This window comes from Nicrophorus vespilloides, unplaced genomic scaffold (assembly GCF_001412225.1).
Source record: "Nicrophorus vespilloides isolate i.1.1-1 unplaced genomic scaffold, Nicve_v1.0, whole genome shotgun sequence".
NCBI lineage: Eukaryota > Metazoa > Arthropoda > Insecta > Coleoptera > Silphidae > Nicrophorus > Nicrophorus vespilloides.
In genome coordinates this window covers 55934-83718 of record NW_017096209.1, presented here as the reverse complement: position 1 = coordinate 83718, position 27785 = coordinate 55934, and the positions used below count along the sequence as shown (strand labels likewise).

Sequence of the window (27785 nt, the reverse complement as noted above, 5' to 3'; positions counted from 1 at the left end):
TGAAATCCCTATGTTCGAAATCCCGAGTGTATCGAAATCCCGACTACCATAATCCCGACTATATTGAAATCCCGACAATCGAAATCCCGACAATCTAAAACTCCATAAGAATATTAATTGTTGTTATTTATTGTTAATAACATAAACTAATTTTATTATAGAATATTTTTTATTCTCAAGTTTTATAATGAATAAGACTAAGAAAAAAAAATATAATAATAATTAATATTATTTATTGTTATTAAGAATAAATAACAACAATTAATAATCGGGCAAAAGAGCCATCGACCTAAGTCCTAAAAATATTTTTTTCAGTATCCGTCGGACCTATTAAAATATAGTAGAATAATATAAAATGTTATTGCAGAAATTATAATAATAACAGACACTGTCGGGATTTCGATTGTCGGGATTATGGTAGTCGGGATTTCGATATATTCGGGATTTTGATACAGTCGGGATTTCGATACACTCGGGATTTCGAACGTCGGGATTTCAATACACTCGGGATTTCGAACGTCGGGATTTCGAACGTCGGGCTTCCAATAGACGGTCTTTCGGTTGTCGGGCTTGCGATATAGACCCAAACAAAATGTAAACTCACTTCACCGTGTGTGAATTGGAAAACAGTTCCTAGTGTTAGTGGTCATTCTGGTTGCATTTTAGTGTTGTTTGTGATCACAATATTTCCAAACTCGTGTTCAGACATCTTATTTGTGTTTTTTTTATGTAAGATTTAATAATACTTGCAAGTCTCCGAATAAAAAGCCAAAGAATAAAAAGAATAGGTATGAAATTCAAAATCATTGAAAATCGTTACCAAGTTATACTTTTTCTTTCCGGCAAGGAACGCATTATCGTAATTTATATTAGTTTATATGGGAAAACGTGTAATACGAGTAAAAATTTGGAAGGGATTAAACTCGTTAAGCGAGGTTTCACTGTATTTATACTTAATAGATTAAAAAATAGTACAAACATGAGTAAAGGCATGTTTAAACTGTTAAATGCTGTCATATACATATTTATTTTATTTTATGTGACTTCCGGTTAAACGTAGTACAAAATAAATATTCATATGGCGGCGCCGCTTTGTGAAGAAAATAAATTTAATAATTCCTAATTAATTGCACAAGTCCTTTCCTTTATTAAATCCGACAGACCATTATTCTTAATAACGTTGCAATTTTAATTACAAATTCGTTTTGTTCTCGTTTCGAGCACAGCCGATGGAGGATACCGTCGAGAGGGTGCGTGGGGTTGCACGATATGCGAAACACATTCGTATTTTCCTCCTCTTCCCGCGTATTTTTCTTGCTCCTTCTATCACCAACCACTTCGTCTCCTATCCTCTGATGCTTTTTCTTTCCACCCCTCGTTCAATATTTATTAATGCGAAACTCCAGAAGTTGAGAACATTTAAAGTTTTTAATTGGTAGTCGTAGTCGTTGCACGCAATTCACTCCACTTCTCTCACTCTCACCCTCTATTTTTTTTACTCAGTCGCCATCTCTCTATCTCTGTCTTTCCCGCCCACTTAAATGGATTCCGAGCATCGGTAGGTTCAAACTTGGCTATCCTTTTTTTTTTGGTTTCCACTCGTCGCGACGTACGCAACGAAAATTTACACATTTCGTAAATTAAGCTCTAATTTTCTCTTTCGCTGAAAAGCCTCATGTATAATATAAAAGCTCACTCATATAATTGGATGCCAACTTCTAGATATGGGACATCCGCTCATAATTTATACGTCAACTAATTCCGCTTTATACATCGCTCTCCGAACGTTTTAATATTTCACTTGGATTGCGACGCCCATCTTTCGATTTTCCATTTACGACGTATAAAGAACCGTACCGTACATACGCAGTAGAAAAATAAAATATACACACATTTCTGCATATAATAATATTGCCTCAATAATATTTAGATACAGAGATAGTTTACAAATATTAATCTGCTGCATAAAATTGAATTATAACTAAATATAAATAATAAGTGGAAGCATAATGTTAATTTTATTTCAGCATACTTTCATTCCTAATTATATTTTGCAGTTGTTTAATGGACGAACTTCTAGGCAACACAAAGCTCGTGTAAACAATTAGCATATTGAGAAAAACCCATTAATATCATCAATTACTTCTATAATTATATATTTACTTACGTATGTATATATTATTATCTACTGCTTAAAACGACTTTCTTTTTACTGTAGAGGAGAGGAAACCTTACATAGGGACCACGGGTGCAGTCGTGGTACTGTGGAATTCTTACCGCACTAAAACCATTCCTCTTCTTCGTCAGCATACAGGATCTTTATCACAGTACTACTCTGCGATGCTGATTGTCCTTGCATGTCTGGCACTTCTCTTGGATCATGTTAGTACTGGCCTCGACTGCCACTGTCCTCGTAGGCCCTCTGCAGCCACCGCTCGTCTTCTTTACTTAGTAGCACCTCTATTATGTATGATGATATAATCTCCCAGCCCTCTACACTCTTCAGCATTTCGATGACAAAATTTACCGGCTCTAGCAGAACTCTCAATTGTACCTCTGCGTCGTGTTTCCTTCTAAGCCATCTGCTGCACGTAAAAAGCGTGTGCTCAGGACTATCGTTCTCCTCACAGTACCAGCATATTTCGTCCTCCTTTGCGATAAAGTACAGGTACTTGCCAAAGCATCCATGACCAGACAGCGCCTGGCTCAGGTGAAATGTAGTTCCAAACCTGCTTACAGCTGTATTTGTTTCTACTGTTCGATTGGCTACTGGCCTGATATGNNNNATTCCAAATAATTACACACCTATAGAAGTATACTTTATAAAATTAAATAATTAACATTATTTTTTATTATTTAATTTATAACTATGCTTTTGTTTTGTTGCTATTACTGTTATAATTATTTTTTGAATTAATACAAAAATATGATTTAAAATACAAAATAAAATATGTAATCCAAAATATCTATCGCAACAACCACATAAAGGGTAAAAATAGAAAATAATTTAAAAGCGACGTCCATCTCAATGATTTGTTTCGGTGGCTTTTTAATTATTTAATTTGATAAACGTAAAATATTCTGCTGTCATTCTGCGGAAACCAATTTCGTTTGAATGACTGTAGCCGTTGATTAAAACAAAATGATAAATTATTGCGTTACATAAATATTGCCTATTCGAATGGTTAATTCATTCTGCATTATAAAAAACAATTTTAATTTTGAAATTGTTTTCAGACGTGACAGAATTGTATTAAAAGGATAACAATCATAGATAACCATGTCATCTTTAATATTTAATAAAAAAAGGAAAGTCATCATTTCCACAGTTAATGGAATAAGGATTTTTAATGAAATGTTCCAGTTTGTTAGCTCGCTGCTGTCCAGTAGATGAGAATTAATCGCAATAGCGTTATGTAACTCCGTAAAATAGAAGACTCGACTCTAAACGAAACTGTCTGTCTGTTACTCACTGCAAACGTAAAATAAATATCTTATAAATGCCAACCATTTAATTATTTCGCATGTATTTGAAAAAGGAGCAGAACATGTTTGGATGGAAGTTTTTTTTTTCATTTTGGATGCTATCGATTGTATTTACGTTTGGAAAATAGAAATAGCTATGATTATAAAATAATCCAAAATGAATGGTACCGCAATTACATAAAGCGATAAATAAAACTAATTGAAAGATACCGAATTTTTAAATATTGGGATTCATTGTAAAAGTTAATAATTCGGCAATCAATAAGTGAACCGAAATCGTTCCGGTTCAATCACATCTGAAAAACGGTTCTTTATTTTTATACAATCTGGCGAGTGCAGTTTTATTGGAATTTCCACAGTAAAAATAGGAACAGTAACACTATTTTTTGACTAAAATCCGAGATAATCGACATTGACGATACTGTCGTTGCAAATTTAATATTGGTATAATGGATATTCGATGCGTTGCAATTCCCTGTTTTTTTTTATTTCGATTTTAATGAAGTTGAAAGTTTACTAGCATTAGTTGTGCATTAAATGAATATAATTAAATATATATATAAAGTAATAATAGTAATTTTATAAAGCGTTAAAAAAATGCGTAATATATTATAATCTATATAATGAATGTAGATATTACTATTTGTTAGTATGCAATACATTCGTTAGTCTTATGCAATATATCATTTATTTGCAACATTCAATCAAACATTGTAAATGTCGATATTATCTGTATTTCGAGCATAATCTGCATTATATGAACGCGGAATTATTTAATGCATGAAATAATATTATGCGATTAATGTGCTCTGAATATATTCTAACAAATTTAGGTTGGGATCGAAGCTGCACGGAAATATCGAAATGAATGATGGGGTTCAACGAGAGAACGTGAGACTCTGGGGACCTTTGTTTCAGGTTGTTTCAGTGGGAATTACTCGCAGCGCATATACATAAATAAAAACGAAGAGGAGGTAAGTAAATCTGAAAAATCTGCTGAATGGGAGTCCAATGAAATATGGATAAAGGAAGCTTCGTGAGAAACGCGCGGTTTTCTCTGATGGAAAAGTGTTTACGTGAAGGTATTACATGATGACATTTAGCGCTGACCTTCAGTCGTGGGCGTGGGGCCAAAATGACAAATAGAGTACATTGAGTAATGGCCGCGCAGGGAAGAAAAGTTAATGGTTTATCAACAAGTTGGTATTTTTCCCGAACCTGTATTTAATGCTAAACCATATTTTTCCGTGGAACCTCCAAGTTTTAATTTGTTCAAGTTTCGTATGCGGCGGTAGGTCCTTCCAGCTTTAGCGTCGGATCGATATCGGGTTTATGCGGGGATGCGGGTAGCAGGTGGAAAATATGTGGAGAAACCCTTTACCCATACAGATCAGTTCCATTAGGAAACTTTCATTATTCCCTTTTTCCGTATTCAAATAACAAACTTCTTTTTATCCCTTAAATAGGACTTGGGGAAGTTCACTTGAAAAATATCATAAGAGACGTGCGGGGATGGCGGCCGAGCTTGGGAGGTGTGTTGGGCGGTTGCTCTGGGGAGCAGTCGTATTCAAAGCGTGTCAACGTCTGACATTTATAAGAGAGCAAAAATTACTCTGCACTGCTAAGCGAACTAGTGGCTACAGGAGGGTTTTTGGATTTATTTACTCGAAAACACCAACTAGTGTCAACCTTTTGAAACGACTCTCGAAATTCCTAGAACATTATAAAAAACATCATCGACTTTAAACAAATCTGCAATGACTGAACAGTAGATTTCCTAATAACATTTCACCTATTATTCGTTCAAATTTCTATTGAGAGTTTAGAGCTAACTATTTGGATACAGCTTTGTTGTCATTACATGATCTTATAATAAAAATATTCACATTACCATGCGCAGTGTGGATTTAACGCAGATTTTTTAGAATCATTAATAATTTATCTATTAATATTTGATTGATTTTGATTATATATTATCATGTTTCTATCAATTAATAAATTACGATTCTATTGACAATATATGCGGATACACGTTTGAAGTCAAATCAAGTATGGAGGATGATTTTGGCGTTTATAGGAATTTTGCGACCGAATTTAATTTAGAGCCTACTGATGTAGACGTTCCTCGACAGACTTTCCAAGAGTACGTACATGTAATGACATTAATCCTACAACTTAAACATACAACAACTTGTTAACGAGTTTGCGAATCGCAAAGTTTCTCCGTCTTTCCCCGCCGCCACCGCCGTCGTTGCTGTCGCCCCTGTTTTCGCCGCAATACTTCGCAAGAGAATTATATATTAACTTCGCGAATATTATTCATTCCCGACGTGCCATACATGTGACTGAATACTGTTTTCGCAATATTTTCGTTCTCCTTTTGCGGATCATTTCTATCCAGATTAGTCTTTCAACTTCCAAACAAAACTCTGAGCGTGGAATTTCACTTAGCCCTTTCAAAAGCTGGCATTACATTCCTGCCACATTCAACAGAAAGTGAAACCAGTCCAGATTCCAAGGGGCAAAAGGGGCAAAAGGGAATGTTTTAAATACATCAATTGTTATATAAATTTAATTCATGAAACATTTTGCTTATACCTACTTTCCTCCTATCCGCATGCCTTACACGTAATCATTCTCTAACTGACTTATATCATTAAAAAGTATATCTGATATGCATACCTATAACTGCGAGGATAACCTTGAGATTTTTAGTAGGTGACTTCATGAAATCGATCCGACATCTGTATTCACCCTCCTCATTCTCTGCGATGTTTTCAATGCTGAGTGTTGATGGTTCCGTCATCGTCCTGAAAAATGCACGATTTTCCAGGCTGACATCCTGCCAGCGGTGCGCATTGTTGTTGCTCGTCCTGGTATCATAGCTGGAAACGAAAACAAAACAATAGAAATAGAACATGTCTTCTGAAATCCTCAGGATGAGCCATCGGAATATTATAAATATGCATCAAATGAAATTAAAAGGAAGCTTGGGATTTGGATTGGGTAAACAGAATGTGCAGGGGTATGTTTTGATCGTAGTTTCAGGAAGGACGCAGTACATACGCATACATATTTGTCCCCAGTTTCATGGAAAACGTGTTGTACGTTGATTAGGTCCACATAAATGTTTCGTATCAAAACAACAACGAAGCCCAAACTATTTGCATATTTTAAACTCGAAGCATTTTCGGTTATGCAAAACTGAAACTCCCAAAACACATGCACTGTTTGGAAAGAAAGAAGTATCAATTGCGTGATAATTGTACCAATATCGTATCATAGCACTACCCTAGTATAGTTCCGTTTTGATCAGTCACTTTTCATTATAGTCTGGTTTGGAAATTTCAAAAGAGACTAAATTTTAATTGAGCAAAATAAAATAAAATTTAAAAAAATTACTACACAAAATTATAAATAAATACTCGATTTATACAGTAAAAACTCTTTTTGTGCGGTTTATTTTGTACGTATTTAATTCCTTGATTAGTCCGGTTTCAAATAATCCGATTACCCGGCTATTAAATCTAATAGAATAGTTAACATTCTGACTAAAAATATTTACAAATATTGAGGCTAATGAGGGAAATTCCATTTTAAATTTAATTATTAATAGCTGTCAGTTTTTATTTTTCGTTATTTTTTTCCCATATTATAGCCATAATATTTAAGCTACAAATTTAATTAAATTCCTACATATTTTCACTTACATATTTATTATAACGATAGTAAATTAATAAATACTATAAATGATTTAAACATAGAAAACAAGATAAAATATTTGTAATTAATCCAAAGTGAAGGAAGAAGATCTTTTTTTTTATATATAATTTCGTACATCCGAAGGAAACCTTCATATGGATGTAATATAAAGCAATTGAATGTAATTGGCAGTAAAAGGGATGTGACTGAGAACTTAAAAACATCAGAGCAATAAACGACATCTGCTGGAAACTAATAAAACAGCACATGTGAAAATTGTTTTCGCAATAAAATTACCAATTGCGCTCCGGAGCTTTCCTTCCGAAATATCATCATCGTCATAGCCGCTGCACACGCCCCCTCACAACTGCCGCTTTTAATGGATTTTACCCGAAACTTAGCAGATAATTAACAAAGACTTAAAATATAAATAAAATTGTCTGAACTATACTCTAAAGATTATATAAACCGGGAAGTATATATTTCTACAACTCTTTTTTGTCATTGTTTATTTTATATAACTATCTTTCGATATTTAAATGAATATAAGAAAATCAGATTAACTTTTTGAATTATTTTAATTTGTGTAATCGATTTCATCTTTATATTTGAAGGAAATAAATGTAATCAACTGAAAAGTCTTGATATTATCAATTAAACATTTTCTGTACGCTAGAAATCTAAATACATTTTAAGAATAATAGCTTATGAACAGAAATATTAATATCTAGGTATTATTTAGAACTATTATGTTTTGTAAGTTTATTATGTTATATCGCAATTTATATTTTTGGTCATTAAACTATTTAATGGTTTGAAGATTTAATTTGCTTGATGCAAAGTCATTGTTTTAGTTTATATATGTCATATCATTATTCCATGCAACATTTCTGTAGACATACTTAATCTGATGCATATTTTTATGAACGACGTTCAGAACAGCCGGTAATAAAAAAATATACGTTTTATATGGTTTGCAATAATCCTGGAGGTAACGAAAGGCATAAATGCGGATAGGAACAAAAGCAAAGAACGACCGACATTGGATGAAATTCAATTATCAAAGTAAACAAAATTGTGCATTTAAACATTTTGTTACAGGAAGAACAAAATTGGCGGAATAAAAAACATATTTTGCATAAAAGGCTGCGCGTGTATGATATATATGTATATATAGAGTAATATATTAAACGGCGGATAAGGAAAACAGCGTTCATGGTGATTTCTGTTTTATTAGTGTGCGCGCCCACAGAAAGCAATACTTCTTTTATTCTCGCAATGCAAGATATATATATCTATATATGTATACGCGATACACATATACACATAACCAGTGGATGTATTGATTTAAGATTCAATTTGGTAAAAAGGGATCCTGGATCCTGGCTATTAGGTTACCGTTACACGCGTGTACTCTGCAAGAACCTGAAGTGAGATCTGTGTGGGAAGACACGAACTGATCCTCGGCACACACACACACACATACATACACTATAACAGAATAAAGTTGCACTAACACATACATGCACACGCAGAGCTCGGGAGAAGTTCGCACAGACATAAAACTTTTCGCATGGAAAGAAAGGAACGGAGTGCGAATATGTTTGTGAAAATAGTTAAACACATGTACACGTGTATTCCGCCAGTCGGGAGTTTATTGCTATGTTAACAGTTCATAAGCTGCAGCTCCGTATTCCCGTGGCGCCTGCTGCCATTTGCATATTGCTTTTTGTTGTCAACGAACCGCAATTCGTAAACGGAAAAATACTTTTAATTTCCAAGAGCCCACGTGCATTTCCATGCATTCCAATAAACTCTCGAATTAGTTTTCTTTGTACGTTGTTGATCATCTGAAATATTTTCTAGGTTTTATTAGAAATTCTTTTATTTTATGATGAATATACAATGTCTTCGAGGATTTCTGAATTCGTTAGAGTGATATTTATGTAAGTTGGTATATTTGGTAGCACATAGTATCATGCTAAGCTACAGTTTAGTACTTAATACTAACACTTAACAGATATCAATAATTCTATCAAAACAAAACATTTGGAAAAAAAATCTAAATATAATTTCATGTAACTGAAATTCAACTCAAGAAACTAGCCATATTTGTATATGACCTAAGTGTTATGTCCCTTCATGTTATATAGTCCTTAGTAATATTTTAAATATGATTAATTTTTCTATTGTTTTAATGTGTGATTGTTATATAAACAAATATTGTATTACCTATGGAAAATAATGTTTTATGTACTTTTTTTTGTTTGATACGCTGACATAATTAATTTTCAATTGTATATAAATTTAAATTAAAATCAATATGCAATAATATTGTATGAAACAAAATCTGTACAAATATTTGTTTTTAATTAAATTGCTAGAAACGAAACAATAGTTTTGAAATTCATATACATGAATTTGCATTAAAATCCATACATGAGTGGCACACGAAAATATGTATTGTTTTTTCTTTCGTTTCTTCAATTGTTTTATTTTTGTTATAAATGCGTAGTTATTTATATTGACACATTTTGATTTGATCATTCTATAATATCCAATTAGTTTCATCAGCTGTATGTTATTGCGGATTAATTTATAAAAATTGTTATAGGGATAATTTCATGTATCCTATATTCATAATATTATAATACATGGAGAAGAGTTGTTGACTTTGGTTTCAAATTATAAGCGTAAGTAATTTTAGGTATTTGCACCCACCACACTACACTGATCTGTATACAACATCAAGTATTGTTTTTTTCTCTTTAGATTATGATTTTTAAACCTTCCATTTCTCTAATTCGATCTGTCCAATTTAGCATACTATATTATGGTTAAACACAACTTTACAAATCATTAAATAATTCTAACTAATTTTTAACTAATTTTTAACTAGATTATTAAAATAATTACAATAAATTGTAGATTAATAGATGCAATTTGATAGCATATAATGATATATTTCGATATATACTTTAGAATAGTTTAAAGCAGGGTTTCCCAAACTTTAAACATTGCAATCCACTTCATCTCAGCGCATTAAATTTTATATTTTTTTTTCTTTTTACAATATATACACTTAAGATATTGTCGCGAGCTACCAAAAATCAATTCACAACTCATCACACCAACAGTTTGGAAAACGCTAGTGTAAAAACTAATTCAGTTATGAAACAAAAGAATTAGTAAGGCGATCTAGTTTTAAATCAGCTATAGAAACAAGGAAGGACAGTATTTATCCATACCAGAAATGATTGTGATACTTAAAAGGAAGCAGTAAATTAAATTAACGGTTTGCAGTGAAGTCGTAGGTGGTAGATGTTGATGCGTTTGGAAGCACTGTTCCGGCGTCCTTAAGCGGCATCCCGAGTGCCGGTTATCGTTCCACTCATCGAATCGTTTTCCCCGGATCCACTCGTCCGTATTACCTCTTTCGTGGAAGTATTCAATTCACTCTTCGAAAGCCAACCCGATCCCATTATCAGGGAATAGATATGCAGCGACAAAGGGCGCAAATAAAGAGAGCGAGAGAAGAGAGCGGGATGGAAGCCGACGGGGTCGAGGTTTTGGGGGATTCGCGATTGAATAATCTCTCCTGAAGAAGAAAAAATATATATACTCCTAATCTCGGGAATTGGTTTAGACCCAAACGAAAGAAAATGTAAATTTCTATGCTAACTGCTTATCGTCTAACTTATGAGTTTCCGTTAATCCAATTAAAGCATATTTTTCTAAAATGAATAAAAATCCGAGTTCTTAAGTAAGGTAATGACTAGTAATTTGATTCAAATTGCTAAATAGTTTGTTTACGAATTACATGCCAAAACAGCTGCATGTGTATATACACACAATTTAAAATTGATTGATTTTTTCTGTATATTAATGATATTTGATCAAGTAGTATGTAGTGGGTAATTACGAGTTCAAAGTATATATAGAATTCGAACGAGATAACAAATACAACAAAACCTGATAACATATTATTATAATTGAATATAGGGTTCGTGAACAATTACAGTAATTCTAAATATACTTTGCATGTTTATCTATTTGTTGTATAAAATATTTCGTATTTATTTATTAATTTTCACCAACGGAGTATAATAGAGTATTATTAGTGGATCGATATGAATATAATATACAGTTGTGAATAAAAATCAAAGGATGGATTTTTATACGTGTATTTTTGTTTTAATGAATGGTCGGAAGTTCTAGGCAGCAAGCACTTCAGCAATTCATTTTCTTCCGCACGGGAATAAGCGCGCTTAATTTGCATAGGCATTAATGCAGAAAAGCAATTTCCATTTTCCTCATCGGACCGGAGGATAAGCACCTACAAACTTACAATAAACTAAAACTATTATTGCGGATCCCGGCGTCAACCTAGCAAAGGGTAATTCTAACCCAACAACCCTCACCCCCTTATTCGACCCGGTACAAAACAGAGGAGTGTGGACTATATACGCGGATCAAACTGAGGACAAAAAGTTGCGTCGGCTGCTGGCACCGAATTACAAAGCGTATGACGACAGTTTTGCCTTTGCAAAATATGAAACGAATTAAGTAATTTCGCAGTCCGACGACTTTATTAAATCCATCCATTCGCAGCCCTTTAACTGCGGCATCGACTTTATTGCGCTTGCATTTTATGCGGTTTCCCTAAGGGCCGACGGGAAAAATGTCCGGACCGGAAATAATAGGACGTGTTCGGTCGAGGGTCGCTCCTCCAAGACACTCGAAAAAAGTATTTCCTCTAGCATAATAAATTCATGAGAGGCGGTCGCGGTAGCAGCAGCAGCAGGACGACAAATGCCCATCGCAAGAAAATAGTAGGAGCACCCATAATAATAATAGGAATAATATAAAATAGAAGTGAGAGGAACGGTGATCGTTGGTTTCCGGAACTCATTATTTTTACGCGATGTTCGTGTTATGGCCATGACCATACACTGGAATAAATTCCGACCATTTTGTTTATGCTGAAAATTGAATACCGCCTCAGCTCAGTATATTTCAATTTCGCGTCGAGTTGTAAAAACCAATAATGTGAACATTGCAAATGCAAACATTGTGTATGTGTTTCATAAACACTCTACCTACATATACCTGGGAAATTTCAATATACTTAGTATGTTTACCATTCGTATATTTCGTTAACTTTCTTTCAGATTATTTTGAAGTAGAATTTGCAAAGTATATAAACAAATAATTAATTAGTTTTAAGTTTATTAAATTATTTGATATTATCACATATGCAATTCGAATTTAATTGCATTCTTTATTTGTATTATTCATATAATTTGAATAATGTTGACAAACATGATATTTTACTTTTTGTATAAATATGTTTTTCTTACGTTTCTTTATCATTAGACATTGTTTGATATTTATATGTTATTCCGAGGATTGCACTAAAGAAATGACAATTTTTATGACAAAAACTTTTTCACAGAAGAGTAAATGATTCGGAACGGGAAACTGTTTATTTTTGGTTAGTACGTAGTCTATTTGAGAGGGTATTGTTTTGTGATATGTATTAAGTAGGATGAGAGTTCTTACAAAAGGACTCTCTTCAAAGAACTTGGAAGCTTTGTTAAGTCGATGGTGGAGACGCTACAGCGTGATTATCTGGATGTGTTCTCAGTTGTAGCCACAAAGGAATGAAAGATTGCGGTATGATAAATTGAAATGTAATAGTGCAATGCAAGAAATGTTATAATTATGAGAATCGTTTACTTTTCTTTTTATAATACTTTATGAAATTAGAAGTAGTTGGAAACATGTGCGGTTCTTATTGAAGCACGACGATCGGTAGTTCCGATGGGGATAGTGTGGAGTGTGTGTATAAGTATATGAAATTAAATCGGGGATATATTGAGGAGAGATGATGACGGAAGGGCGGATGATTTTTGTGGATAATGCAGGGATCCGCAATGCTGATGCGAGTGTTTATGGAACGCCAGATGTATGAATACGGGTGTGTAGGACCCAGGGATGTCATAACATCCGTCATGTCAGTTACAGTCCACTCCATCTTACATCAGGCGAATATTAGATTTTCGCTCTCGCTCCTTAAATGTTCCTAAAATATGCAAATTAGAATTAGCATAACTGGCTGTACGACCGTGCACTCTGTACGATTGTTTTTGCCTGAATAATCCGACCATTATCGCCGTCGACTTCTTGCCCAAGATGGTTCTGACTTGAGTAATGGCAGTTTGTTTAGTTCCGAATACGAGTGCTTATAACGACCTAGGCCCGCCTGTTGGTTATGGCTCTCTTCTAACGCTTTTATTTTGTTTGGTCTCACTACACACATACTACGCGACAGACTTTTCATTTAGTACAAAACCAAACTCTTTGCGTTCGCAATTTATACACAGGCCTATTATAGACCAAATTCTCATTAACTTCAATAATTTCACCTTGAATTCATCCTGCGTTCATTAATCCCTACAACAATTACGTGATTATTAGACCAATTAACACATATAATTAAATATTGCATGATTGCATTTTGCATGATGAATGTGTATTTTTAGTTTGTAATATGTCCTGAAGTTGCCGTAAATTAGTTTGTAATATAGAACGTTACAAATACAACACGAGAAAGTAATTTTAATATTGAAATTAATATTGATTTCCCTTTTCGCTGTTGGAGTTTACTGATAATTATGAACTGCTTAGAAAATGTTCTTTTATTCTGTTATATACAGGGTTATATAATTATAACAAGCGTAAAATGTACTGATTAACATTTACATGTAAGATGTACTGAATTAATTAAATATATATATAAATAAAATTTTAATTTGCCTTACATATTCAAAAGTTATGAAGAAATAGTTGTAGCAGGTTTTTTTTTATTGAAAGATATGTCACGATAATCTACAATATTCTGAACAATACATACTGATATGATTTTGCGATGATTTTGTTTCGTTATAACCTGCAACAAATAACGGAACCATAGCCGAAACACGGTCAGCGGAACGAAGTTATTAGCAGAGTAATTGCAGAAATTACCGCGGGAATGTAATTACCAATATTGCCGTTCATAATGGGACAAAATCCGTATCCAATTCACGTGGCTTCGCTATACGTCGCGCAATGCGCAGCGGTGAAAACTCGATAGTGCAGCGGAGACTTCTCGTAATGGGTTCTCGTGCTTGTCCATCGGAAACGAAACATAACAAAATTCTGCAGCGACAATCGTACCTATTGATTAATGATGACCAACCACAATCACTCCAATGTCCGTCCGTTTTACGTGAATGCGTGCGGCCTCTAATTATTTACTCCAGTGACAGTCCATTATGATGGAGCGGTCTTTAAATAAGACCTTCGTAATTTATCATCCCGTTCGAAAACCTTTCAACGGAATTCAAAAGATACAGCCATGCAGCTGGACCGGATCGGCACCGACAATGTATGATCCAAAACAAAAGCATATTTCATACAATCTGAGATGGAATAATAAATCGGCTCGTAATTGGACCCCATTTAAATTCAAGGCATAATCTCGTTTTAATGTTCGTGATTTTCGTTGTGTCTACACATTTGCAGAAAACATTTATTTATTATTCAATGGTAGCTTAGTTTATATTTGTAAATATTAAAAAAATAATCTCTTAGTTAATTGTCCAGGACGGATATTATCCTTTTTTTCCTGTTTGTACGCGTCTTTCTGCATCTCTAACCCTCTCCTTTTTATACCATCCTCTCTTTCGTGCCTTCTGGTTATTTCTTATTCTGTGTAAATTGTGCGATGTAATCTCCGGGCTCTAACTAGATGATGATATCATCCATCCAGGTTTATATTTATTTAGGTGTATGAATTATGCATGGTGTCGCGGAGACATTGTCTTCTGTTCGCCCCATGTACACAACGTGCTTATTAAATCTTCGCCCTCTGCTGCAGATGGCTCGATTTCAATTACGGTCTACACCGCGCTTTTTAATTATTGACCGGAACAAAAGAGCTCGATCGTAAAATGGAAAAAAATGTGCGAGTGCGACGCGATCGCATAAATTTCATATTTCATTCCGTGATCAATAACAGGGAACGGCATCCCTACTAATTAAAGTCCATTCGATACATTAGTATCATTTAATAACATCAAAATGTTTTATGACTCACCGACCGGTCCAAAATAATTGAAAATCATGCAGAATTTATACTTCACGTCTGCCGATGATGCAAGTCATCCGAGAAATACATTTCTGCAATCGCCAAGCGGAATCTATTCATCATCCGAAGGGGGTTCACCCTCGTTTTTATGTTTACATATTTTGTTTCCTTTGTTACGGAAGTTACTGAAGCAAATGCCCAATTTCTTATTTTATCTATGTTCAGATAATACATCCATCCATTTTTAAATTATACATTTGCAATTGAAATAACTTTCAGCTGAATTACCTTTTCATTTTGCAATATATTTTGAAACGTTTCAGTTTATTGCATCCGTATTAATAATATTTTGTAAAAAAAAAAAGATTATCTCGATTCAATTTTAATTAAAAAAATATTTTAGTAAACTTTCCCAAATAGAAGTTTCAACCAGCGCTCACAATTTAATTAATTAATTCTTCTTAACAATAATTGTTATTAAAAACGTCTCGTTTACGTAGGATTACTTTCGTGGCTATTATGTTTGCATGGTTTGTATTTTAGTGTGTGGGATCTTTAGAAAGTGGGATCGTATTAATTGTGCTGAAAAAAGTAATTTAAAGATGATGAGCTTCACTTGCTCAACCATTCGGCTGAGTCACGTTTATTTTTTTTTGTATTTATATAAATTACAAAAAAATGATATTTTTTTATGAACAAACTATTAGAATGTTTCTATCGTTTATTTACCAATTATTAAATAAATTGTGAACGTGTTCGAAATACAATTTATGAAAATCATATTTGTTGTCTAATTAAAAAAAATAATATTCTATGAAGAAAATTCACTTGAAATTTGAACTCTATGCCCAACACCACTTAAATAGTTGAATACTTTAATCTCAAACGATAAACGTATATTAAAAGTTGTTTGAACTTAAAGTAGTACTTCTAAATCAAAGTTTCACGTCGCTCAATGAAAACGCTGGGGCTGTAGCCAGGTCACGGATATTTACGTGACCGAGAATCACCGCTTACCGGAGGAAATGGATTACAATATATAACAGCATATCATTTAGTATAAAGTATCGTATATTAATCATAAGCAAATCAATTTTATTAGATTCATTTACTCTATTTTTGTTTATTATTATTATTTTCATATATATTTCTCTGTTCAGTCTATATTAAGTATATAAAGTATTAACTTGATTCTATTGATAATAGATACATGTTTTAAGTTAAAATTACTATCTTGTTTTATCTAATAACTTGTTTTAAATCAAACTATTATTGAATTTTATATTCAAATATATAATCTCTATCATATGTATTTCTAATAAATGTTTGTGTTCACGCTTAATATACTTGTATTTTGCTTCATAAAATATAAAAGATAATATATAAAAACCAAATTCAAATATGCTGACATTATATGAACTTTAATAATCCTTCGCAATGAAGAGCCTCACTACACTTAGCTGCGTCCTGTCGACGCCTGATGCCAGTCAAAATTTAAGCGTTTGATGGGGTTATTAGTGTAGCCGAGGCTCAACTTTAATAATATATAAAATGTCTATCAGCAATGTTAACTAATATATATAAGCTTGATAAGTGTTGCTGTCATTTGATGATCAATAATAGTTGGTATGCCTGACAGACACATTTATGTCTCTAGTCATGTTGTTGATAGCATTACATAATGTACACGAACGAAATATATTGTTCACAGCAATTAATGAAGCGTTATGCGTGTTTTCAGTGCAGACAAATGACCTGTCCCACCTTTTATTCTTATTTTGGTATTCAAATAAAATGGAAAAACGAATTTGACGATGAATAATAAAATTTTAGTAATAATAGGCAAGTTGCAGGATGTCAATTATGTGGATACTCTTTTATTCAGCAGAATATCACCGAAGCGAAATTGAATTTTGATGCGCAATTAAACTTTCCTCCTCTCGGTACGTTAAAACGCTATAATCTCATTGTTTGGTTAATCCGTCGCGGAACGTCAGGGGGGACGGCGGCCATCAATCACAATACATCCTGTTCAACATTGTGTACATCGGTGGAAAAGGGAGTAAGGGGGGATTGGTGATGGAAATGGGGTGTGGGAGTAGCGCCGCCCTTCGCAACGGAACGAATGCCTTCATCAATATTTCATAAACGGCCTCCAAAAGTTTTCTTATTTATGCAAACTCTTGATCGATAAATCTCAATTACGCTCTCGTACAAAGTGTCCAAGCCGTACTCCACCGGGTAAAATGTCATTATGACCATGACCCAATAAATATACTTGAACAAATTAGCAAATACTGCGACGATCGTGATGATGATCATTCTGCGCCAATGGTTTGCGGAGCCCAGGTTATAACCTGCGACCACCCAAATACCTCTTGCTGATTTCAACGTGTCTGGACCAAGATTTCCCTACGGGAAAATCTCGACGGGTGTACGCTTCTGTATATAGAGCATAGGGATAGGTCTTTTTCGGTCTGCATACGTGCATCCATCGTAGAACGCCGCAAAACGAATTATGCAATATGGAAACCAAGAATCCCTTCATTTAAATCACTTGCAGAAGTATACATATCTGCCCGTTTAACAATCAGCTAAAGCTGTTACATAATACTATACATTGAAACGTTATTGCGGCATTTGAAGAAATATTCAAAGGCGTATATATATATTTTCATAAAAAAAATCGACTTTCATTAACTTAAGTAAACACAAATATGATTCGTGGACGCCGGTTCGGATCCTGTTCAAGCCAGGCCTTTTGTGAGCCCTCTGGGTGCTTGCAGTAATAGGGCCATTGTTCATCATAAAATTGACAGTAAAATGAATGAGATTCAGCATATGGACCTCAAACCAAGTCAATGGCCACTGACTGTTAAGGATAGCAGCAGATACTGGAATAGTGTAATCACAGAGTATCAATATACTACTGAAATTAACCTGCAAGACTATATCCAACCAGTAAATCGCAGATGAATATAATGGTAAAAACTTTTATTGGGAAGTTTACCAAAAAAAAACAAATGTCTACCGCCACTAGATTTAATTAATGTTCGCAGGAATAGATTACAAAATTAATATGATAATATGACATAATAAATAAAAAAAATATTTAAAACACGATTAGTAAACAATATAAATTATAAATTAAATTTCAGAAATTGAAATCCTAAAGTTTAACAAAACTATAAATTGTATTATCCTAATGGAGTTGAGGAATTGGATATATTGTGCGCAGATGACATTTTTAGATTCAGATGAATTGCTTAGAGTAAATATAAGTATATTATATACACATTCTTCTAAAATATGCGTCACAAAGGAACGGGCGAGCTGCACTGGCCATTTGTCAATTGCAAAAATATGATGTACAAAGCTGGTGTTTGGAGGCGTTAGCATGAACATAAATTGATGGGCAATCATTTATCAAAGATTTTCGTGGAATGTAATGCAGCCGCCAGACGGAGGGTTTCCCCGACCCCAAAACAGTGGGTGAAAGGGCTGACGGAGGCATTTGCTATGAAAAATAACGCGGATAGTTAATAGTCCTTTCCTTTATGTACGCTGCGTGCGTACTTCGCTAAAATATGACCGTCTCTTGTTGGGGATTACGTTTATAATATGGGCTATACTGAAAAGGTAGCTTAGGATTTGTGTTACTGACATCTAACAAAGAGCACTAATCTAAATACCAAATATCTCTGTCTCTTTTATATTTGTATCTTCCAGGTTTATGATGCGCTCGCAATGTTTATTCCTTTATATGTCATTTGGATATCATAGATAAAGCGCACGTCACTTATTGTAATCACTTCTCGACTTTAATCTTCTACTTCTTTATAAGTTTCTGTAAACATCATATAAAAATAATAGAAAAGACGTAATCTTTTGTGCAAATTGATGCTCACATTTGGTACAACTTCTTCTTTTGCTTTCTTAATATCCCTTTCAACAACAAAATAATAATATTACAGTTTAGACGAGATTATATGTTAGATTATATTTTTAATAATAAACTAGTGTCTTAATTTGTATGTAAGTTATATTCATTAGTTATGTTTTGTAGAATTGTTTACGGTAAATTAAAAATAGAGAACATGTATTTTGTATTTTTGTGGAATCGAAATGTTAACTTAGTTCCAATGGTATTAAATTAAGTATAAAGTAGATAATGGAAGATAGTTACCTGTAAATGGGTGTGTGCTTTCCTTTGTACCAGACTATGAGCACAATGCTGTCATTTGGTGTGGGTGGTGTGAGGTCGCAAGGCAGAAGGGCCGTTCCTTTAACGATGGCCTGGACGTGAGCAACAATCCCATCTGAAACATGCAACATGTGATGCTTAAGAAACGAAGAAAACTGGTGTATTCGAATCACCTGAGGCGTCCATCTGATGCACAAGGAACCAAACGTTGGACGCCTAAGGGCATGTATAATTTAATAAAGACCCCAGACAGGGAACAGTAAAGAAAACGCGACAAGCGAATGGTTGAGTCACTATAAATATTCCACCTGCCGACACAGGGGCACCTAAGTAACCATAAAAAGTTGTAGAAAACTCAGATGTTTCTATTTGCGAAATATATTCTCCATTAAAGGATCCTACATACCAACACTATTCTGTTCTTCTCCGACAAAAAGAGACTATTTAATATAAATAAGATATTCTATGATGTGAAGCATAATAAGAGCTTTTATATTACTTATTTCTTTCATCAATTATCACAACAAATTTAAAAAAGATATATATAGTATGCATGAATGCACATATTCTCTCGTTTTCCGTTTCGTACGTCAGCCCGTCTGTCCGAGTTGGTAAATTTTTATCACTTCGCATTTCGCTGTGAAAACGTATTTTTTTTTTATTCTTTCGCACCGGCCCCAACGACATGAGCTAAATCAATTAAAAAAAGCATGACCATTCAGTTGGACTCACTGAAAGCCCTTTAACAAACAAAAACCAGAAGTACCGAAAAAAAATATATATATATGCACACAAATGAAATTGCGCATACGGAAAAGCGTTTAATTTTCACACCAACTCCCTGCTCGGAGTTTCCTGCATACGAGACCATAAATAAATTAGGCCTTGCTTAGTGGAGTTAATTAAGATAATACAGGCAGCGAGCTAAGGGTTTCGCCTTCCCACGAATAAACGTCTTGCATGCGTCTGTATTTGTGCGTGTATGTGGGCGGCGAAACAAGACAAAAGCATTTAATTATGAAGAAAAGCAGTCTGAATCTTGCAGGATTATTGTATACAGGTGGGCATAAAGGGAGGATAGCGTGGCCCTATTTCCATTGTTCTTATTGTTAGGTCATAAAATGAAAGTCCTTCGATCGTCCCTTAAACCCTTCTATCATAGAAGCGCGGTGGGCGGACGCCCAGAAATTTAATTACTTAAGCAAATATTCTCTATAAGACAGTTTATAAATAATTAGAATACGATTTATTTATTTTATACTTAACACAAAAGGCTATTGAAATCAATTCATCAATTGCAATTAAATATTTTTATAATCAAAATTATAAAAATAAATATTTCTTCTTTATGTCTGTATGAACGATAAAATAATCAATAAATGATAGTTTATTTTAATCTACCTTCGCCATTCGTTGTTTGCAGATGCAAAGTTTGGCAGATGCAAAGTTTGATATCTACCCTTAATTCTTTTTTTAAATTTCTCCACCACTAAAACTCCCTAAGGAGTTCGATCATCTGCTGCGCTGTCTTTGGAGGATGTTTCTTTCAACGAAAAGTCTTTCAATCAACAACTACTCCATCTTTTTCAGAATTATTTCCTCTCTTTGCAAATAAAAAACTTAATAAACTAGTTAATGAATACATTATTTGTTATAAAATATTACATATTACATTTATTTTAAAAAGGAAATTTATATTGACTCGAAACGGGTTATGTACATTTTTAATAAAACTCTTTTTATTTATAGAAGAGTAACACAAAATAATATCTGAAGGGGAAGTATGTGAGTTGGTGGTTGTTAATTTCTATCTGTAACGGGAATAAAATTACAGAGTGAGAAGGGTGCCATTCGTCGAGGGATATACAAGCTGCTGCAGGTGGCTGCACCAGAGATGTTTCTCTCTAAATCAATAATATCCTTGGAGCAAATTCGTTACTTGTCTCCTCAGAAATGATAAGTGCGGTAAAGCCGGTGAACGTAAATAGACAGAAGCAGAGACAGCGAGGTGTGAAATGGGAGCAACGTTAGATACATAATTGGCAATGATAAAAAATTGCGGGTTTTTTCTCAAGGATGAGGAAAAAGTACACACCGTTAGTCGAGGGCGCACAAAAAAGGATCCCGGAAATATATCTTATTTTAAAATGCGACGCAGACTAGTTGCAGGGGAAGGAGCTCAATTTATAAAGGGTATACATAATGGAAGGGATCGTGGATGCTGGGCGGATTTCACCTAATCTAGATTACCGCAAGTTTCACTGGATCTCAAGGAGCCGTTAGGCAGGGATCAACTTAGAAAAATGTACGTCAACGAAATAATCAATTGCAGAAATTACACATTTTTGGATCAGTTATTGAAACGATTAGGATGAGGTATGAGAAGTGAAAAAGGGAATAGCGTAGGGTACGAGGTGAAAGTTCAACTTCGCCACTTGCGTGATCTCAAACCTTTAACCCACTTGACCTGCGCTCAGGGCAACCACCGAATAAAAAAATAACGTCCGGATGAACCAATTTCTTTGATCTTAGTTGCAATCAAATATTGATAGAATCATATTAGAAAACTAAAAGCAATATTTAATGATTCTTAATGCAGAATAACATCAGAATTTGTATACGATGAAGCGACAAAATGAGGCGATTGAAATTTTGTTAACCAAGGTAAGGTATAAGGAACGGAGCAAAAAGACCCAAAGAGATAGATGAATGGTGCCCGGCGCATCCGCCAATAATTTCACGCTCTCGTGGGCTGCGCTCCGTCGCTGCAATTAATAATTAAATTTGCATTTTATAATATCCGGGAACGCTGGTGCCATAAATAAAACGACACCGAACGTTGCCATAAAATATCACCGTTTGTCCCTTCGTAAAACATTAATTAGAAGTAAAGCGGGACGGAAACTACCGTCGGAGGAAGCCACTGTAGACTGGGATAGTTCATAAAACGTTTTAATTAATTCGGAGAGCTTGGACCCGGGACACAAATATTTGCGAAATAAGTAATTCGTTTCCGAACAAGAATTCCACGCCCAAATCTAATCTAATTCTTCCTTTTATGCATTCATGAAATATTATACTTTTTCATTCTTCCATTGTTCTTTGTTAAAAGTTTTTCAATATTTCAGAATAAATCGATCGACAACTAAAATTAATCATATCATATTTTGAACGTTTCAAATATACAATTAATAATTATTATATGAAAAATTAATTCCAATTTGAATTTGGCAATTAGAGGAATTTTCAGAAGTTTAGAGATTATTAAATAAACAACCACTTCTCTCAGTATGAAGCTGTTTTATTTTATACTTTAATTATGATATAAAAATATTTATATTTAGAACACTATCAAAAACTTTATTCAATATAGAAAATATTGTTTTAATAACTATGCAATATATTATATATTATGACGGTTGATATTTGTGTTTTAGCAAACAGTTTTTACCATTATTTTCTTCTTTAATTTGTTGGTTGACAATCGTCTTGTAGGTAGGCTAATTTCAGTAGTATATTGACGCTCTGAGATTCCAATACTGTCATTGTCCATCGACTGACGGAGATTCATATGCTGAATCTCATTCATTTTATTGTCCATTCATGTTGAACGATGACTCGAATCGAACCGAATTCCATTGGTCGTGAGAAGAGCGACTTAAGCATTTAGTTATCATTTACATTTTCTTTCATTTAAATAAAATGTAAATGAATTTAAAAAAAAAACATATTACAAAGTAAAAATACTCATGCATGTGTACTCAATCTAGTTTGTCCTTCCGCAATTAACCGAACCACTATTTATTTACCGGTACGTTCATCACACCATGCGTTACATCCTTTGTAGGTATAAAAATAATCCATGCGCCTGGTTGGGAAATAGATAAAAATAAAAAAAGTCTTTTATACAACATTTTGAATTTATTAACATTTTGATACAATGAGAAGATTAAAAACAATTTTTTTTTAATTAGAAAATGGTCTTATGACCTTGGATGAGAATGTAATTTGGAAAAATGCTATTACGTGAGGTTTATTGATAATTCGGAGAAAAAGCCAGACAACCTGACCCACATAGATTTGAGTTTTCATTACCGTAGGTGCTGGTGCTGAATACAATTTAATGTATATGCGAAGTTGTTTCTTTTATTTTATAAGCAGCGTTGTTAGTATTTTCACCATTACCGGTGAAGGCAAACTATATAAATGATGGACTATGAAAGTAATTTGAAAAAATGCTTCCTCTTTTGCGACGACCATCAGGAAATGACTGCGGTTCGCGTCGTTGTCCTGCTGGTTGGACATCAGGTCATTGTCATTAGCACTAGGGGATGAGAGGAGGCATATGTAACGCGGATGGTGTGCTGCCATGAATCGCAGCGGCAAAATCCTGCGGACATAGGGTCATTGCGGTCGGCTGCGGGATGGATAAATCGTCGGACCCAACTACCAAACATCAGCAAACTACTGTGCTGCAACTTGCATCAACAAAATTTAAAGCAATTTTGGACCGCTGTTTCAAGATAACTTCTTATAATGATGATAACGCTCGACCATTACGCTGTGCACCAAATAGTTTCAAAAATTCTCACAGTCCGAGATGCAATTTTTACATCATGCTATAGAACGGCCAGCATAAAAGGAATTACATTTAATAAACTATTATCGATTTATAATAATATTAGTTTAGAGCGGAAAAAGTTTGGCCAATCTCCTTTATATGAATGTAGGAGTATATACTCAATAAATTATGTTTCTTTTTATGTATTTAAACATATTTATTGTTTTTATATTTAACATTTGTAATGTAAGCATTCTAAGTATAAAAATGGAAGATGTTATATTTTTTAAATTTATAAATACCAACAAACCTATGCGACGTAGATTTTATATTATTTGGCACATTACTAAAGAATTATATAGAATATCGGCAATATATATACAGAAATAATAAACATACTTTCAACTTCATTTATTACGAATAAAAACTGAGCAATATAAAACAATTTTCGATATTCATGTATGTATTTAATTTCTATAGAATTTTTATTTAATGTAGTGATATTAATAATGAAATAGAGTAAAATGACTTGCTTCTTTATTACAGATCCTTTTTTTAGGTATAGAATAATAAATATTTGTAATTGAGTAATATTTCATTAATAAATTGCAATGAATCGAATGAATTATAAAACAACATAAAGCTTTTCTTAATATATTAAATTTATTGTTAATATATATGTAAGTTAATACTATTTCAACAATATCAGTGACATCAAATAACAAACAGCATTTTCCTTCCATTCCATTTTTATTTCCTCGTCTTACGATTTCACAATTTGAGACAGTTTATCACCACATGCACCTTAGCACTTTTATAACCTGCTTGGATCGCTAATAAGTATTTTATAGATTTACAGAAGTAACAATAGAGAATTTCAGCAGTTTATAGTTGTACACAGTTGCAGTGTGAAACTTTGCAAAAATCGTGAAACCTGTTTCATCAACACAGATTTAGTATTTATTTTACGATCTTTTATTTTTCTTCATAAGACAATGTTAAACTTAAATGTAAGATGATTTGTTTTAAGAGAAATTTAGTTATGTATAAATGTAATAGAAATTAAAATAAAAAAAATATATTATGCGAATAATAGTATTCTAACAAAATATATCATTACATAACAAATATATTTTAGAACAATAATTCATTGTAATTGTAGTAACTAATTTAATTTTACAAGCAATATAATTTCATTAAAAATTGCGATGTTTTTAATAAATATTGAGAAGTCAACTTATATAAAGCTCTTAAACAAAATGAGCGATATTCATGACGCGAAAATATTATTAATTTTTATTACAATGTAAAATACTGCTTATCTAAAACAAAGAATAAATTTAAACTCTGATCTGTCGATGCAGCAATTAAACGCAATGTGCATATTTTGAATATACCAGTAGTTGAAGGATTCGATCAAAGTCACTGCGCTGAGGGTGTTTAATAGATGAATCGCTAATGAAGAAAGAAACTCAGCCTATCGAGACCACAATAATTGACAATTATTGAACGACCAAAGTTGTAAAGGCGAAACTCCATGTTGATTTTGTTAATTGATTGATGTTTGATCAGACGAACCGGCGATGTTCGCCCACGCATGATCTGCTAGTTCACTTACTGATTGATCGATTAATCACAAAACCTTCATGTAATATCGAAACTATGTAAACCGTGCAGTATTAACAAATAAATAATAGGAGTTGCATTAGCCAACGTTAAATATTGAAGGTGGCAAAGTGCGCAATTGTTATGATTCTATGATTCGAACCCAAAAAATGTTGCCTAAAAGCAACTTCCAAATGGAAGCTTACAAATGGATGTTCGGTTTTCGTAACAAAGTTACGTTAATTGGAATCAAAAGTACATTATGCAGCATGGAGTAATTGTTGATTTTAAATGCAATTGGTTATCGAACATAAAATTGAATTCGCCCGGGATTGTGCCGCGAAGTAATTGATTTAATGCGATACAAATTCAAATCGTTTTGTTCCCATCGCCATTATTGGAAAATCCGGGAATGCTAGAAAACTTTGCACAATGTGATCTATTGTTCAGCATGCCAATTAATGTGTTATCATATGATGTCTATACAATTTTAAGGTCATCACATGATATATTTTTAAGATTTGACTCATACTTTTACACAATTTGTAATTGCTATTTGTTTTGCTTTATTCCAAATGGAATTGTATTTTGTATTAAAGGAAGATATACTATTACATCAAATTTTCACACAAGAAAATGAGATTATTGGATTGCAAACTCGAACACGGTTCGCTCATTTTCAATAAAACGGATTTTTACATCGCAGTTGGACTAAGACGCATCGAGGTAGAAAAATGGTGGTGCCTTATAAACCTACATTTTACTTGTGAACGGAAGCACATACGGTCGGAATCTGCACCAATCTGCACTGGCGCGTCCTAAAACCTAATATTTTTCGGCACGACCCTCTCATATTATTACCTGGCCCTGTCAAACATGGCGGCAGATCCGGGATTCTCGACTGAAAGATAGTTTCATAGATTTTTTTCATTTTGAAATATTGGAACTGTTCCTATGCACCCATTCAGTGAAATATATACAGTAGAAACTCGCTTAACGAGCATTTCGCTTAACGAGCAAAATGAATTGTAACAAAAATACGAGCGACGTTTCGCATAACGATTGACGATGAGAAGAGAAGTCCCGGATTGCGCGCCTTTTATATCAGTCTTAAAACTTGTATACATGTTATGTGTATTTTTGAATATGTTTCACTATACAAGTAAAAATCTGGAAATTTTGGAACGAATTAAACTCATTAAGCGTGGTTTTACTTTATATATGACTTACAATTAAATAGTGTATTCATAGTATACGTTATATTTCACTGAAAGTATTTTGACAGCCAATAAAATCAAATTTATATAACTAAAATAATATCATTCAAAACATTATCATAATGTAATTGGAATATTTAAAAATAATAAAACTGAATTTGGTTTCAATTCACGTTCCTCAAATACGAATAAAAGCGTATGAATTTGTATATGTATAAAGCGTATGCAGAATGTTCATATTTCGTAGAAAATCTTCATATGTAAATAGGAGACCGCATGATACAATACACAATAGAAATGCATCCTTCAGTTGGTGTGTACATCGCATAATGCATCCGGCCAAATTTCTTGTATTGTTATACAAGTTCACGTCCGCCGCAGAATAACAAATAATGTCGTATGCTGAAATTTGTTTCAGTAACTGTTATTTCCGATCTCCTTTCACCCACACATTGGCTTTCATTGCATAACATGTTATTTCGATATCTCTAATAAGTATTTTTCATGTACATCGATAACCAGTTATATTTTTTTAAATTGAAATTGAATCGATTGAATGCTTTTTTATTTGAAAAAATGAATATGAATATGAATTTAACATAATTGGGTTTTCGGTCTTAGGAGCAATTTTGTTTATTTAAATTGAAGATCTCGTTGCTTTAATTGACTGTGATTGTGTGTGACTTAATTATATCATAATACGTAGAATTAATTTAGTCTGTATAAATTATAAACGATTCAGATATAGTAAATTAATTTACATCTCAATTTCATTAACACGAATCCACAAAAAATCTATTTCCTTGCGAGGAGAAGAAAAAGAGTGCTATAATAAATGGAATGGAAATAATAAATTTTATTTTCCAGCCACGGTCT

General features: G+C 33.3%; 1 protein-coding gene across 3 annotated transcripts in view; it reads right to left on the bottom strand.

Moving 5' to 3' along the window:
- LOC108570023 (synaptogenesis protein syg-2) overlaps positions 1-27785 on the bottom strand; it is a gene marked incomplete at its 5' end in the record, with an annotated part of 74968 nt that overhangs the window by 17334 nt on the left and 29849 nt on the right. For all 3 annotated transcript variants that reach the window (XM_017931831.1, XM_017931832.1, XM_017931834.1), the window contains 2 exon segments: positions 6169-6371; positions 19509-19641. In XM_017931831.1, the coding sequence (XP_017787320.1) occupies positions 6169-6371; positions 19509-19641 (336 nt within the window).